Source organism: Mustela putorius, unplaced genomic scaffold (assembly GCF_011764305.1).
Source record: "Mustela putorius furo isolate JIRA1106 unplaced genomic scaffold, ASM1176430v1.1 tig00000738_pilon_pilon_pilon, whole genome shotgun sequence".
In the NCBI taxonomy this organism is placed as follows: Eukaryota; Metazoa; Chordata; class Mammalia; order Carnivora; family Mustelidae; genus Mustela; species Mustela putorius.
The window spans coordinates 10,364,372-10,381,860 of NW_025421463.1; the positions used below are offsets into that span (position 1 = coordinate 10,364,372).

The window sequence follows — 17,489 nt, forward strand, 5'->3', positions numbered from 1 at the left end:
GTGACATGCAGTGTCTCTTGCCCTGCGTGACCCCGTCTGCTCCTTGGCTGCAGACTGCAGCCCTACAAGCATGTGGCCTCGTGAATTAAAATACAAATCGCAGTGGAGATCAGCTTGGCCCTTTTGCATTTATTCACGTTGCCAGACGTTGATCCCGGTACATATCTTTTTGGTTTGGAAATTGGAGGTATAACTTGCTTCAGATGTGTGTGTTGTGTCCTTTGGAGGGAACTGGATGACCGCGCCTGTGGCTCCAACTCCGTCAGAGTGTGGCATTATGGGAGATAGAGTTGTGCTGCAGTCACTGAATGTAGAGAGGATGGGGGCTTGGGGGCGGTGGCCCAGCTCCCATCGGAGGGAGCACAGCATGGGTTTTACACCAGAGCAGGCAGAAAGGTCTCTGCAGGCCGCGGCTAGCAGATGGTAGTCACCTAGATGCACACTGGCCCTGTGTATTTCTGCTGTCTATTCCTGGAACTAACATGATGAATATCAAGGAAGGATGTTCCAGGCGAAAATAATTCAGGGGGCTTTCGAGAGCTCTGGGGACGCATGTTATGTCTTCAGTTCTGTCTTCTCCTCAGAATATGAGGACATGAATGCTGTAATCTACCAGAGGGCTGCTTTTACTGCTGAATTAAATAACCAAGTGAACAATATCTAATCACAGTACTAGTAATCACAACGAGGTCCTATGTGTCTCCCCTTAAGAACACCATCAGAGTCCTTGCTCACCTAGGCCTTTCCCGTAGGCATTTTTTCGAGCTAGCCACGGAAGGAGGACAGAAAAGTTTGTTCCCTGTCATTTGAGGCTTAGGGGTGTTAAATTACTTGCCCAAGGTCAGCACAGCTGATAACCCTTTTCTGTTCCCTTCTCTGTTATGGCTCAGTTGCTGCACGAGGAGACTTTTCTCACTTCTGCGGTAACCATGCAGGCCTTTGAAGATCTTGGAAGCAGCCTGAGGCTTCCGGACTCAAGGTCTGCTGAAATGTTTCATGGGGAAGGACAAGGTCGGCTGAAGGGACGGCATAGATGCTCCAAGTCGACTCTCTTGCCACCTCTCTTTATTGCAAGTAAAGATCACTTTTGGTGCACCTTTTCATTCCATTAAATGCTATTGCTACTTCCCAAAGGTGTAAAGGTGATAGGAAGCAGCAAAGTATGCATGCGAACCAGCTTTTCTGGTCCTGCTCCTCCTGACATTTCCAGGCACAGGCCTGTGAACCTTTGGACCTCACTTGGCTCCTGGAGAGCAGGAACGGCCAGTCACTTCTCTGCCTGCATCGGTTCCTATGAAAGACCAAGGGATCATGACCAAAGATCCCCACTGCTTGGACCTCAGTCTCACGGGGCTCTATCAGTATAAAGGAGATATATACATACATACATATATACATATACATACATATATATATACATATACATACATATATATATATATATATAATTATTATTTTTACCAGAAGCACCTCATGGTTATTTCAAAGCCTGCCCCCATAGTTAAGAAGAACAGTGACCCTGACCCCCTCTAAGATAAATAGTAAGAAGAACTTGAACCAAGCCCTTATGTCCTGCCTGGCCTGGGAAGCAAAGTGCCTCCTGGGAAATCTCTCATTTTTCCCAGCAAGTACCCCAAGGCAAGAGCTCAGTGGAAGATTTCTTCATGCACCTCCACTGAAAAACACACCCAGTATCCAAGCATGCCTCTGTTCCCTCTGGAAGAGTCCTGTTTGTTGCCCACTGCAGGCTGGGTCTCCTGGCTCTCCACCTGCTTTCTAGAACTGTTCGGCATTTGCTTCCGCCAGTTGGATATTGTGCTTAGCAAAAATCATTGTAGTCTGTGTTCCAGTCTGTTATGGTGTATCTTTATCATATAATTAAAGGATACAGTTGAATTATTACAGAAGTCAGGGAAATAGGACGGCAGGAGGACGTGTGTCGATAGACGACTCCTAAGTTGTGTATCTTGGACATGACGTCAGGGATTTGAGATTGCCATGAAAGCCGCTGTCAGATAGAAGCAAGACCACTAAGACAACAAGGGCAAGATGAAAACATGAAAGGAATTCTGCGCTCCAGTGACTTCACCAATGTCTTTTAAGTTCCCCCCTGTATTTTAAGGATACCCCCATCGAACTATCCCAGTCAGAAGCCTTTGACAATTGCTCTGTGATTTAAGCCACAAAGATTTGGTGCCTTTTCAGACAGTGGGCATGTCCTTCCAGATCTTAGTCCTCTCAAAACATGGTCAAAATGTGGGGCACCTGGGTGGCTCAGTCTGTCAAGCGTTTGCCTTCGGCTCAGGTCATGATCCCAGGGTCCTGGGATCAAGCCCCATGTCCGGCTCTCAGGGAGTCTGCTTCTCCTTCTACCTCTTCCCCTGCTCATGCTTTCTCTCTCTCAATAAGTAAAATCTCTTAAAAAAAAAAAAAAAAGATGGTCAAATGAATGAATGTTTATAGTAGGTACATACCCCGATGATGCTGGGTAAGAGGGTTCCTATAGCATCTTTACACCCATTTTACAGATGGGGGTACTGAAGTGCTAAGAGGGTCACAGGCTTAATTAACCAAGGATAAAGAGACCCAGAGTTGATCATTTATACTGTTTTTTTTTTTTTTTTAATCCTGTTATCTATTTCTGCCTTTAGAATGTCATGGGTGTAATTTTAGACACCCTATAAATTTAGACAGCCCCAGCGGCATCCTTATTACAATCAAGTTGTGGCGCCTAGAAATGGCATTGGTATTTTGAAGTCCCTGATTTTTCAAGCCACCCTAAGGACAGTGTCCTCACTATGCTCCTGGGACCGATGGCTTTTCTCCGTATGACATCCTTTCCTCTGGGAGGAGAGCCGTGTTCAGTAACTTCTGTCCTCCTCCGCAAGCCAAGACGCCAAGACAAATGCCATAACAGAGATAAGCCATCAGAGACTTGGAATTTGATGCTATTTGCCTTTATTTCTCGCGTCTTCAGGGCCGAAGCTGCTTAGTCGACAGGTGCAAAGATTTGAAAAGTGTCGGGAATACATGAGGAAGATCGAAGCCTTGCTTTTTGAAGAAACTAATAACCATTCCATCCAGTAAAACAGCCCAGGTGTGCGTGTGGGAGCCCATGTGCGCCCGGCTGGGTAATCAACATTCCTTATAGACATGTTTTGTGGTAGACTGCATCCTTCTCGGATCCGGAGAAAAGAGGTCTCTTATTTGAGCTCTGGATTTTGACAAATGGCATATTTTGGGATGTGGGGTTTATTTCTGCTGAATATCTGGCTTGATTAGTGTAGAGAAGCACATGCAAAGCAGGCTGGAGCCCCACCCCACCCAAACCTCCCAGTACAGCACAATCAGGAAGTGCATTCTCCCTCCCATTGTGGCTTAGGAGGGAAGTGTGCTTTACATATGCAAATGAAAGCCCCAAGTTTCACTTAATAATTATCAGCTGGAGATTCTATTGATGAGCAGCTGAAGCTACTCATCAGGAGAGAAACTGTGAGTTAACCATTTCCAGTCCCCCCGCCCATGCTGCTGCCTCCCCCAGCCTCTGAATACTGCGGTGATTGCAGACAAAGGTTCTGATTTCCCCCATTCTTCGCTCCTCCTATCTGGCCGGAGTCTGGCAGATGAGTCTTCCTGACCCCTTGTATTAACGTGTGTGTGTCTTTCCCCTACCCCCACTGCCTTTCTGTTTTATAGGCTACAGAAGGCAGAATAGATCCATCTCTGTTTCCCGTGGTGGGATCACTTACAGCGCTAGAAATAATGGCCTCCCTACCATCACACTCATGCTTAGGCAACCAACAGCATCCTTTTCAAAGGACACAGGGTGGCCCTGAGATAGTGTACCCAGGAGATCTAGCTCAGGATATCAGAAACTTTCCCCTTTCTGCTTCTTCTTTTCTTCTGTGTGTACGTGCTTGTCCTCTGGGATGTCCAGTAGCCTTCTTGGGCTCTCGACAGGTTACCGAAGCAGAGTGAACCCACCTCTTCCCGTTTAAAGTGGGGTCAATAAAACCTGCCCTGTAGAATGGGCACTTAAGTAAGATCATGTGTAAGACCCACTCGAGCCAAGTGGGTGTTCAGGAGGGAGTTATAATCACTGTTTTCTTTTGAAAACCAGTTCCCCTCATAGGACTGTTCTAATCACTGCTGTCTTCATTGATTTCATCATTTCAGATACCTCTTGGGTGTCCTGCCGTGTGCTTAGTTCTAGGCTCTGGATGTATAGCGGATCCACCAAGACGGCTCCAACGTTGAACTTGTATTCTAGGGGTGGAGACAGGCAAACAAGAAAGAAAAACAAATTTATCTGTGGGGGAGCTCTGTGCTGTGTGCAATGGGGAAGAATCACAGGGGGAGGGATCAGAGAAAGAGCTGAGTGGAAGTTTCCTCTGAGGAGTTTTCTCTGAGGAGTGGTATTTCAGCAGATTTCCCGATTAAGAGGGTCAAAACCAACAGCAAGTGGAGTGGCCCCAAGGTCAGAGAATGCTTGGTACGTTTGAGAAGCGTCTAGAAGACCAGTATGGTGGACACGAGGCAGTGGAGGAGTATGTTACTGTCAGAAAGATGGCTGTTAAGAGTTTTGTAACCCGCTCTACGGGATTTGGGTTTTAAGTCTGCTGGGAAGCTGTAAGAGGAGCCGTTAGAGCGAGGTAGTGATGGGACCTGAGAATCATTTTTACACGTCATCTGGCTTCTGAGTGACAAGTAGGTTGCAGTGGGGTGCCTGGGCAGGTGGCCTTTGTATGAGTCGAGGTCAGGAAAGGTGGGAATCTGGGACTCTAGTGGTGGAGCAGAAGTTTGTATTGGGGGCATACTTTCAAGGTGGAGCTCACATTCAGATACAGTGCTAATGTGGTGTTTGTGCAACCTGAAGGAAGAAGTTCAAGAATTCTCTGTGTGTGTGTGTGTGTGCACACGCGCGTGCACCCATGCACTGGGAACAATGGCGATGCCCTTCACTAAGACAGGGAGCAGGGAGGTTTGTGGCAGGGAGGCGCTCGGGGGGCAAAGGGGAGTCCACCTGGCCTCTGCCTTCACCAGCACGGTGTCTGCCCAGAACAGATGTTGAGGGAATGGGTAGTCACAGCATGAGGCAGGTTCCAGAAACAGGTATCACAGATGTAATGAGAGCCATTACCTCAAGTCCCTCTTGTCACAGGTTGCAGGAAATCCAGTGACATGGAAAAGAATGGAATGGCTGAGTCACCCTGGGCCGATGGGAGAAGGGCTCAGAGGAGGGATGTCTCAGACAATGGGCGAATCCGTGGTAACTCACCCGGTGACAAGGCCTGCAAAGGAAACAGCACAAACCCTTAATACCCCTTCCCGTTGCCAGTCGTGTTGCTCAGGAACTTCGAACAGAGTCGGCCCTTGGAGGGCTTTGGAAATAATGGCACAGACTGGTTCTCTGAGGTACCCTTCAGGGCCAAAGATGGAGTCATAAAGTGTAGGGGGGTTCAGAGCAATTCCAGAAAGTCTCTATCCTGACACCGCCTCTGAGGTCATTCCCATTAGTAAAGTCTCCGCTGGGTCCTTCAAAGGACTCATTTTTTGGAATTGGGGTCTTGTCTTGTAGGCTCCCATCGAGGCATCTCCTGGGGCCTCTGCGCCTGTTAGCGCTGGCCCACACCCAAGCCCAGGTCCCTGTCCACTCGCCAGGCGTTGCCTGCCTTTGTTTCAGGGCCGAATTGAGGGGTCTTGATTTTATTCTCCCTGCTTTTCTGCTCCTGTTGGAAACGCCTTATAAAAAGTCTCCGGTCCTCCCAGGAGTAGGACTTGGAGATAAATAACAGCCCATCAAAAGTAGAGATGGCAGGTTTTGCTTAATAGGTATTAGCACTATTTTTTACCCAAGCATCTATCTCGATCTTGGTAATGTCTTATCTTTGCCAAGTGCCCATCCTGATAAAGTGTTATTTCTGTCAAGCTGAGCTTCTGATAAAATCTCTCCCTCCCACCCCACAGGCTATCCTGATAAACCCTTATACTTCAATTCCGATTTCCTCCTGAGGGATGGTTTGGATTTGCCTGGAATGACTGAAGAAGAAAAAAAAAAAAAAGGGCCCTGGGGGTGGGGGGGGTGGGGGGGGTGGGGAGGAATGATGAGGGTTTTTCTTTTTTGTTGTTGTTCCTTTGTTTCCTTCCCTATAGATATTCATGATAATTAGAATGTAAGTCAAACTGATAAAAGGGGTTTGGAGACAGGGAAGAAGGGAGAAGATGATGAAGGAAAGGGAAGCAGTCATCTATAGGGAAGGGGACGTTCAGGCAGGCTTTTGCTTGTTTGCTCTTGTTTTTAATTTCCAGTTGAGCTGAGGACGATGGCCTTGATTTAGGGGATGTGGCAGTTTTCAGGAAAGGGATGCGATTGAGGGGCTCAGCCGCAGTCACGGAAATCCTCGCTTCCTCTTCTTTTGGAAATGTGTTAGAATATTCTGCGTGGCAGCTGCTCCTGCCATCGGTGGGCCCCGTGGCCGTTGCTCACGTTAACCCGTGTCAGCCACCTGGTCTTTCGCCACCTTCTCTGCGGGCCTGCTCGTCAGCCCCTTCCTTCTAGTGTGTTACCAGATGCAACTCCATCGGGAGCACCGCAGGCCCGAGTTGGGTTCCCCTGGCCCACTGTGCCTTACACACAGCGTGATATCCGCAGGCAGCTGGGTGAGGTTTTTGTGCAGAGGGCCGTGACTTTGTCTCAAAACCAGTTGCCTGTAGAGGAGATGGGTTTGTGGAAGGGCCCCAAGATCTATAATACAGCTCAAGCCAGTCCTCACTCACACTAGATCTCCCGAAACACCAAAAATGGGAGCAAGGATATTTCTCTTATGTAAATCCTCACTTCCATGCACCACAGTGGAAGAGAGGTTTTTGCTCCGAATTGGCATGTGCCTCATTTCAGAGCGGCAGACCGAGTGCCATTCCCGACATAGGGCATGAAGAGCACTCGAGACTTCGAGTCCTGTTTTACATGGAGTTTCCCTGTTATAGACCCAAGGCATTCCTGAGAGTGCGGTCCTGCACTCCTGCAAACACAGAGAATGGTGAAGTCGGAGTGTGCTGTCTGTAAGCCCCTCTCCCTCCCCAGGAGAGCAAAGCCCTGATGTTCATGTTGGATGTCCCTTGATTAAAGACACACTCAGGGTATAAAGCAGTCATTCTTTCAGATCCTTTGTACAAGACTCCCTAATTCTTTTCCATAGAGCTGACTTCAGGAAAGTCAGCTCCACTCCTGAGATGTTCCACTCCTGAAGGAGAATGATCTAGAAGCACTGGGCAGGAAGAATCAAGGAGCAGGAAGGGAGGGGGCCCTTCCAGTCTTTTGCTGATTTGTCTGGTATCCTTGAAACACCTGTTGTCTGCCAGGGAAATCATCCCTCTGCTATCCAAACCGGATATTACTCTCAACACTCCCCATTAAAAAAAAAAAAATCCTTTTTGGTAAATTAATATGGCTACCAAAAATGACAGCTTGAGTTTTATGGTGAGTAGGGATTCACATATTTCGGAAAGGATAGCTTTCAACATCCTTAGTGTGACAAATGTGAAAATTTTAAAACCTTGCTAGAGAGTCATCCCATGTGGCTCTGTTAATTTGAACAAGATTTTCGTTGGAAAAAATCAAACCTCATTGAAAATTTTTACTATAAAATATGGTTCTCCCCAGCACATAGGATTTGCTGCTTTTGGAACGTATTAGTAGGGTTTTATAAGGGCCATGAATATTTCATATAAAATAACACATTTATTGCTAGGATTTGGAGAAAAAAAAATGGATTGGTGGAAAAATACTTAGGGAATCTCTCATCTTGAGTACTGCCAAAGAGAAAATAACAAAGAAGTTTTGAAATATTTCTCAGTTAGGGAGTGTGTTAATGACTCTGGTGAGGATGGCCAGTTCATGCTTTGCAAAGGATAAAATCATGATAGTTTTGCTTGTAGTTTTGATGACGCTCCCATTAAAGGGGGCTGTTTAACTGTTGCTTGCCTATGACGTGTGACTACAGATCCTGTTCAAGGGGAAACACTGTCTTCCAAATTCAGCCACTGGAGACCACCACTAAAGCAGGGTGTCTTTGAGGCCGTGCAAAAAGGGATTGAATTCAGTGAGTTAAATGGGGACTGAAGCTAATCAGAGATGTTTGGAATGTGAATTATGCTCTCACACACTCATTGGTTTTTCATATATGGAGTGAATATCTACTTACATTTTCCAGGACATGCTGTGTCCAGTAGTTGTTTCCTAAACCACCTGGTGATCTAAAAGAACTGGACCCTAATGTCAAATTGCGCAATTATATTAAAAAAAAAAAAAGCACTATATACCTTATCCTTTCCTGGTTTGGTGATGCTTTGAATGCTACCGATAAAGTCCTTCTCTCCGTACTTAAGACTCCCTTGACATCGAAGGGAGCTAGGATTGGCCGGCCAGGTTTCCAGGTTTAGAAGTGGAAAGACTTGGGTACTCTGCTGTGAGACTAGTAATTCAAAGAACAGCTGCCTCAAACTTTCAGAACTTAAGATATTTGGCAAAAAAAAACCATTTGAAGCTTTGAGGTCCTTGAATCTAGAGTTCCAAGGAGCAAAACACTGATATCATTGCTCATTAAGGTATACTTTAAGCACCTAGAGCAAAAACCCAGCTATGGGTACAGCAAATTGGTGCTAAAAATAGCATTTTCTTTTTTTTTTTTTATTAAAGATTTTATTTATTTATTTGACAGACAGAGATCACAAGTAGGCAGAGAGGCAGGCTCCCTGCTGAGCAGAGAGCCTGATGTGGGACTTGATCCCAGGACCCTGGGATCATGACCTGAGCTAAAGGCAGAGGCTTTAACGCACTGAGCCACCCAGGTGCCCCTAAAAATGTCATTTTCTAAACTTAAGCTCTTTAAGACACAAGGTTCTGGAAAATACTTTCATGGAGGAGAGAAGTCAAATTGCATTTACCCTATTATGATAAAACAGAGCCAGGCTTCTTTCTGTGGCTTTGTGGTTGCAAATTCTTTTTAGAAGCTTGTGGGGAACAGTTTTCTTAACTGTTGTTCAGTCTTTGCCAGAAGATCTCCAAGGTCTTTGCTGGAACTCAAGTTTGCTTTGGTTGCCAAGACAACTTCCAGAAAATCACTTTGGGGAATTTTTGGGTAAAATGTTCCCTGTTTACCCCATAACAAGTGAGCAGCCTCTCTGCCTGTGACTACTGCCATTTTCCTCTGTACCGCAGATCTGGTTCCACAGTTCTGGAATTAGGAAGATGTCCAGGCTGAGGCCCATGTCTCACTCTGGCTTGTAAACTGCCCAGAATTAGTGCCATCTCAGATGCAGCTGTCCCATAGGCATCCAGCGGTCAAAATGTTAAAAAAAAAAAAAAAAAGAAAAGAAAAGAAAAATGAAAGAAAGAAAGTGAGACATTGAAGATGAAATGGAGTTCTCTAAATTTTTCTAAAGTGACTCTGGCTGCAATATTTATTTTGTGATTTCAAAATGTATTAAAAGAAGATGTGAAATTTTGATGTTAATTAAAAAGGAGAGGATTGTGTTTAAGCATTTATTTTTTATTTTTTATTTTTTTAAAATATTTTATTTATTTATTTGATAGAGAGAGATCACAAGTAGGCAGAGAGGCAGACAGAGAGAGAGGGAAGAAGTAGGCTCCCCGCTGAGCAGAGAGCCCGATGCGGGGCTCGATCCCAGGACCCTGAGATCATGACCTGAGCTGAAGGCAGAGGCTTTAACCCACTGAGCCACCCAGGTGCCCCTATTTTTTATTTTTTTTTTAAACTGAACACAGCCCTATCTGGAAGGTGAGAAATTGGAGAATTCATTTGGCACAGGGTGATCTGTTGATCCCAAGAAGGGAGTCTGGACCCAGGGAAGCTGGAAGGTCTGGCAGCTGGAGTGGGTGGGTGGGGGGCAGGGGGAGCTGCTTTGTAAAGAGTTCCAGTGGAGCTCAGAAGGAGAGGCATTGACAGAATCAAAACAACCCCAAGCTTGAAGTAACTAGAACATTGGACAGCCTAGTTTCTAGGAAATCAGAAAGGTCCTGGGATACACAAGAGAGCGGTTTTAAGAATACAGTAGAGACACGGGCTGGGAAACTGGGGCCCAGGGTCAGAGCAAAACTGGAATTAAGTGTGGCAATGCAAGACTTCCTTTGCGTCTGAGCCGTTTCTTAAATTTGCCTTCAGGAGCCAGCAGGTGTTGTTGCAAACGGGGTTTATGGTGTCTTAACAGAGGATGGAGGGAAATGCCTAACCAGTGTTTCTCAATCTTGACTCTACAGGGGGACCCTCATGAGGGTGGCTGCTGCTAAAAATGCTAACCAGATTCCCACCTCCAGAGATTCTGAGCTCAGTCATTGGGGGATGGGGCCGTGCACATCAGTATTTTGAAAAAAAATTACCCAGGGGATTGTAATGGCAGCCAGGACTGAGAACCACTGGCCCAAGGGACCAGAAAATGAAGCAACACACACTTAGATTGGAGCTGTTTAGAGAGGGGATGATCAGGACACATTCTGATTTGGAGCAAAAAGGGGCAATTGATCTGGAGCCAAGATGCTCCCTCTGCCATTTGCTTTTGGGATGACGTTGAACAAGTTAACTCGTGTGTCTTATTTCTTGTTTTGTTTTCCGCTCTCATTGTCAAGCCAGCATAGCAAAAATACCTGCTTCATTACAGTCTTGCTAAATTAAATGAGATGGCACACATGGCTTCCACACACTGGACATGTACTCACTAGGAACCGTGACCGAGTGTTTGTTGAATTCGACTGATGACCTTGAAGTAGATGGAGTTCTTCTGTGCACTGTCAAAAACTGCAGAATGCAGTAGGAATAGAGTTAAAGAACATTATCGTGGGCATCCGTGAGTGAGGATGGCATAGACAGGGAGAGATCGGAGGTCAGGGTTCTTAGGACAAGGGTTCACAAACTAGAGCCTATGAGCCAAATCTGGCCCACTCCTTGTTTTTGTAAATAAAGTTTTATTGGAACACAGCCATGCCCATGTGTTATACATTTCTCTGGCTCCTTTTGTGCTGAACTGGCAGAGTGGACTACTTGAATCAGAGGCTGCGTTGCCTTCAGAGTAAAACATATTTATTTTCTGGGCATTTACAGAAAAAGTCTGACCTGCGTCTTAGGATAAGATTAAAAGATTCGGTTTGGGATGGGATATTTGAAATAACAGTGAGCGAAGCAAGTGCTTCAAACATGAGGAAGAATCTTCAGGCCCCGGTGACAGATTGTACGTAGGGGGATTTTGCTGTAGAAAGGTTAAGGATGCAGCGTCTTCCTCATGGCTAGAATGATGCAGGACAGACATCCTGAAATCTGGGCATGGTGCAGGATTTTGGTGTCCTTGGCTAGAGAGATTAGGTCTGACACCACTGGAGGGGGCTGGTAGGAGTCCCCTCTGTGGTGGGCTTCGGGCCTGGGAGGCCCACCCAGGTCCTGGTGTGCCAACGTTAGTGAGCCTTGCAGTCCTGTTCTGTCCACGTGTAAGCCGTGGGTTTCACGGCGCCCGACCCCGGCCCCCTGGAGAGATCCAGAGAGGCTCAGTGCACACAAATTGTTCGGATCATCACTTAGAACGTTTCGGATGGCAAGTCCCTAATCTCTGTCACCACACTGCACGGAGGTTGATTTTCAATTTACCTTTTTTGTTCTCCGTCTTAGATGTTTTGATTCTTAATTCAGAGCATTCATCTCAAGTGGATTCAGAGATTCAAATCTGCTGATAAATTCATATTCATGTTTGTTGAGAATTTTGGAGGGAGGAGGAGGATGTTGTCGACTAAGCTTCTGAATAATGTTTTCCTTTGACATTTTAAACTCAAAGTGGGCTGAACCGCGGGCCAGCACGTAGAGGCATTCTGTGACTAGGGTGTGACACGTGTACAGACAGACCGTGTGAATATGAAATACAGAACCTGGAAGGAAAAGTAACAGAGAACCAAAGGTAAAGGGGCTCAGAAATGAGGGGTCCTTTCTGCTGTTTTCTTTACATGTCCTGCTTCCTGGTTTCATGGAGTAGGTTGGGAGGAAATGGAGAATTTATGTATCTACCTTAATTAGGCCTGATGCTAGGTAATGTACATATACACACATACACATCCCCCATTTTATATATGGAAACATGGAGTCACAGGTTAAGTCTCTTGCCTAGGTTAATTAGTAAGTGGAACCATAATTTAAATTTCTTTCTTTCTTACTCTGAATTCCAGACTCCTGACAAGTCTACTTGATTTGCTTGCCTTTCTTGATTATCTCTTCCTCATTCCCTAGCATTTAATATTACAATAAAGTTACTTGTGTGTGTGTTGATACCGAGGCCACTTTTTAAGTATCTGGTAGTTTAAGATTTGCTAGGCCAATTTTTATGCCATTTTTGTAGTTCTAGATGCCAGCCCTTCCCTTCCTCAAATGTTTGTTAGGTTCAGGCAGCGTGCCAGGCCTTGGGGTTTGGAGGCTAGGTATGGGCAGTGCCACTCAAAGTATGATCTGTGGACTGTTCTTGGTCCCTGCATTTGTCAGGGTTCTCCGGAGAAATAAAAGAAGAGGGTATGCGTGCATGTGTGTTTGTGTGTAAAGAGTTATTATAAATAATTGGCTCATGCAGTTATGGAGATGGGCAAGTCCCAAGATCTGCAGGGTTAGTTGGCAAGCTAGAGACCTAGGAAAGCCGCTGATATAGTTCTATTCAAAAGGCTGGAAGGCTCCAGACCTAGGAAGAGCCAAATGTTTCAGTTCAAATCCAAAAGCAGAAGGAAAAAAAAAATCCCAGTTTGAAGGCTGGGAGGAAATCTCTTAGTGAGGGGAAGGTCAGCCCTTTTGTTCTGTCAATGCCTTCAACTGATTGGATGAGGCCCACCCACATGAAGGAGGGCAGTCTGCTTAATGTAGTGATTCAAATGTTAAGCTCCTCCAGAAACATCCAGAATAACGGTTGGCCAAATTATCTGGACACGCCGTGGTTCAGTCAAGTTGACACATAAAATGAACCATCAGAGTCCCCAAATTGTTCTGCAGCAGGGGAAGTATGAATGGTAAAAATTGACCTTTAAAAGCTAGGGAGAGTGCCCCCAGGAGAGACCAGAGCCCACAGGACATCACTGGGAAGTGCAGACCATCTCTAAAAAGCCAGCCTTTCGCTGTCCTAACCCTTCCCCCTCTCTTCACCCAAAAGGCCAGGACAAGCCCGAACAAAGAGGTCAGGAGCCAGAGAGAGGAGTAAGTAGTCCAGGAATAAAAGCAGGAGTCAGGATGAGTGAAATTAGAAAGAACCATGAACATGCCTGAGCAACAGGCCACTTGTGTATGGGGCAGCAGTGGGGTCCATCACCTGGGGTAGAGACACAGTCTGCGTGCACACGGAGCCAGGGAAAGTCCGAGTGGAGAGGGCGCTGCAGCACAGCTCTGGGAGATTTCCTTCTCGAAGCGGAACCTGGCCAAGGAAGACGACAAATGGGGCCAGCTTGGGATAACCCTATATCTTTAGAACAAACCAGAAATCCCAATTCCGCTGTTGATTGAGTACTTCCTATATGTCAGGTGCAGGGCACAGCAGACGCGTTGCCTTTCCATACATCGCTTCCCCTCCTTAAGGCCTGGAATTTATTATTTTGTGTGTTGTCTTTGGTGACAAATCTATAGGGCTTTACAGACAGAAAACACCTGCAGGCCTTTAAGAGTGAACTGTGGTTAAAGCCATCTGGGGTCTAAAGAAGGGTAGACTGTTCATACAGGGTTGCCCCCCTTGCCACCCCTGGAATTGTAATTGCTTGGGGATTACATAATTATGCCTTTATTTATAAGCACGTAATCAAAGAATCATTGGTGTGCAAAATGGGGGGCTCTCAGGGGAGGAGCCAGAGGAATGGATGAGGTCCCCGTGGGAAGCCTGCCTACTCTTCCACTTTGCCTCTGGATGAACTTGAACCTGCCTGAGGCTGAAGGTTCAGAGATGCCACAGATCAAAACAAGCCAAGGTTTGTCGGCCCTTTTCTCCCATATATTAGAGAACAGCCCAGTGTTAAGAAAATTTACAGCCTGTGTTGAGAAAGTAACAACCTAATTTATGTCATCAACATATCTTACCCCTAATACTACCTCCTCTTACTGAAACTATTGCCAGTGAGAGGCAAAGTGCTCAGAGCTTTATATTTCCGTATCTTACTTAAACCTCCCATCGTGTTTGTGAGGTTAACATTTCTTTTTCTTGTCTTTCTTTTTTTTTTATGTTATGTTAGTCACCATACAGGTTAGCATTTCTGCTCCTGTTTCGGAGCTCACAACATTTAAGCAGTACGTCCAAAAGAACAAATTTCTTGCTCCCCTTTGATATGAATTTTCCAGAGCTTCTGGGACCCTAGAGTATTTCTAGAGCTTGCCGGGCTCCTCCCCAAATGTCCCCAGGGTTGGTTTTTTTTTTCATAAGGAAGAAGACCCCACAGGCCCCAGAGCATCTGTACCTGTAACAGCATAAAGGTAGAAATGGGGCCTCATACAGTCACAGAGACCTTAGTAGCAGTCCCCCTGCAGCACAATGGGAAAGCTTAAATGTTTATATAGTCTGTTTCCTTATCCCCAGTGGGGACACCCGTTGCCACCTGCTTTGGCTGCTATCGCCTAAGACATTATCAGCATGAACTACCCAGCTCTGCCCAAATCGGTAGCAGGCCCCGCACTGAAGTGTACCGCTCTCTGCTGCCAGAAGCTAGATGCTCATCTCTCCACACCCCTGCTCGAAGGGTTGATGGCAGTTGAGGAACCACAGTTGCCATCAGTGACCTCTTCATTTCCATCCTTCGTGGAACTGTTTTGCTGTTGTTTGTTTTTTGTGTTTTTGGGTTTTTTTTAACCAAACAGGGAAACAGGTTTCAAAAGTTGGGGTCAGAGCTTATACAGTGTCCGTACAGCCCTAATCAACCTGTGATTTTGTGCGCCCACACACTCCGCCTCGGCTTTTGATCTGTGGTCCCAGGCAGTGGAATTCAGCGAGTCCGAGATGCCGCATTAATGTGAGAGGGTCAGGAGCTCAGGCGTTTAACCCCGAGGTGATTAAGAGGGAGAAGAATGTGTTTGTGAAGGCGCACAGACACATCACAAAGCCCCAGGCAGAGGCCTAGGCAGTCCTAGGGCACAGAGGAAGCCTGAGGGGTGTTATTCATTGCTTCCTTTGATCCTCAAGTTTTGTGAGTCACAGAGACTCTCTGGGACAGTTTGGAAGCTCAGTGGGGTCTGGGCAGGAAGAATAAAAACCCCAAGTGTGGAAAAAGAGAAACTGTGGGGTTTTTGGATTTTTTGGGTTTTTTTTTTTTGGCAGGCAGCTAAGAGAGGATAATTTTCTAAAGAGGTCATTTTTGCTTGGTTGTCTAGAAGGGTCTCGGGATTTCGACAGCACAGGAGCAGAGGGGAGTGACAGCTTTGGCTGTGTCCTGTCCCCAGTGCCCCTGTATACAAGGTGTGGCGTGCTGAGTATCTTTGGGAAATGGGGATTTTACATTAATAAAATTTTTTAAAAATCCATAGCACTCTATAGGGCTGATTATGAAACTGTGTTTAATCGGAGCATTAAGGAGGTTTAATCGAACCTCCTTAACAGGTTCAGGCTCAGGAGAGACCTGGGTACGAATTCTGATACCACCATGTTCTGGTTGTGTGACTTGGGAGACCTACCATCCTCTCTGTGTATTATGGTCAAAAGGTGTGTTGCTGGCAGTGGTCACTGCTTTTGTGGGAAAACCTTGTTAATTGCACTCCTCCTTTCTTCTTTTATATTGCACTTTGATTATTTGACTCTTGGCTTGGACGCATGTATCCACCCTCATGGCATTTGCATCAGATGGTATGATACCTTACCACAAAGAGAAGTATGACCTGTTCTTTGTTTTCATTGAACAGTCTTCGCAGGAAACATTCGCTAAAGCGATTGACCAAGTACAGTATGATGGGTACACATTTTTCATAGTGATATGTACAAAAAGTGTGTTCGAACAGCCTGAAAAAGATTTTGCTGGCACACCGAAGAAGGCTTCCCGTGGGACTGAGGCTTCTGAAACAGGGTTTTGAAGGATGAACAGGAGTTCACATAGGAAGAACGAAATGAACCTTGTCATTATTAATATTTGTTCTTTTTTACTCCTTTTTGTTGTCTTCCACGTTCTCCTTTTCTTCTTTCTCCTTTACCTGCTAGTCCTTCATATTCGTATTTTTTGGAGAACAAGAATGTCAACCTGGACATGTGCAGGGAAGACAGTGTGTTTCATTAGGAAAAATTATAATTATCTTCTTTAAACGTTATGCTCGTTTTTATCACCGTAGTTAAGTCCTTCTGTTCTCAGCTTTGTCCCCAGGTCAGTCTGGATGGATTTATTTGTAATATAATATATATATTTATAATATAAAGTATATATTATTTGCAGGAGCTGCAGTGACAGATGCGTGGGGCGTGGGTCAGGGCTCGTGGGCTGTTTGGTCCGGACTAACCTGGTCTCTCCTCCCCTCCCCCGCCCACCACCTCCTCCAGATGGGAAGCCGGTGTCCCTGTCGCCGCTGGAGTCACAGCCGCACAGCCCCAGGTATGCGGCCGCCAGCCAGCGGGAGCGCGAGAGCCTGGAGGTGCGCGTGCGCGAGGTGGAGGAGGAGAACCGTGCGCTGCGGCGGCAGCTCAGCTTGGCACAGGGCCGTTCCCCAGCCCACCGCCACGGCAACCACTCCAAGACCTACTCCATGGAAGAGGGTACGGGCGACAGCGAGAACCTTCGCGCCGGCATCGTGGCTGGCAACAGCTCTGAGTGCGGGCAGCAGCCGGTCGTGGAGAAGTGTGAGGTAAGGAGTATCCCGAGAGGCCCCCTGGCCCTCACCCCTCACAGGTGTCACTTGGCAACCCAGCCAGGTTGCCTTGAAAACGCCGGCATCCCTGGCTCGGCCCCAGTGTGAATCTGGCACCATGCATAACCTTGTTGTGCGGGCCGGCCAGTCCTTTAGCCTCTCTGGGCCTTGGTCTTACCATCTGAGAAATGGGCACAAAAGGGCTTACACCACAGAGATAAAGTTAAGAGCAAAGGGAAGGAAACTACTGCTTGTTTCTTGGCTCTTCATTTTGACCCACTCAGGATTTGTCATCCATCCTGGGGATGCTTCTTACTTAGACTATAGTGTGAGTGGTGCACATGGAGTAGTGGCCCTGTTGGGCAGTTCCCTTGGCCTCCTTCTCATTTTAGAATCAGCTTCTGGAGTTTAGAACCAGACACTTGTTGCTTCACTAAGGCGGTGGTTTAACTTTTATAGCTTAATATCCGGCCCCCCACCTTAGAGAATGCTTTCTGTATTAGGAACTCTCTGGATATCGGGAGAACTTAGCACCCCCTCTCCCTGCCATCCTCATCCTTCTCATTTGTGCTTGTGTGCTTATGTCTGCACGGAACACGCACATGCGCACACGCATCTCCTGCTTCTTCCCATTCCCAAGGACAGGAATTAAGAGCA

General features: G+C 46.4%; 1 protein-coding gene across 3 annotated transcripts in view; it reads left to right on the forward strand.

The window, feature by feature from the left end:
- LARGE1 (LARGE xylosyl- and glucuronyltransferase 1) overlaps positions 1 to 17,489 on the forward strand; it is a 521,107-nt gene that overhangs the window by 211,968 nt on the left and 291,650 nt on the right. For all 3 annotated transcript variants that reach the window (XM_004743092.3, XM_004743093.3, XM_013051560.2), the window contains exon 3: positions 16,528 to 16,829. In XM_004743092.3, coding sequence (XP_004743149.1) covers positions 16,528 to 16,829 — 302 coding nt within the window. The remainder of the gene's footprint in view (positions 1 to 16,527; positions 16,830 to 17,489) is intronic.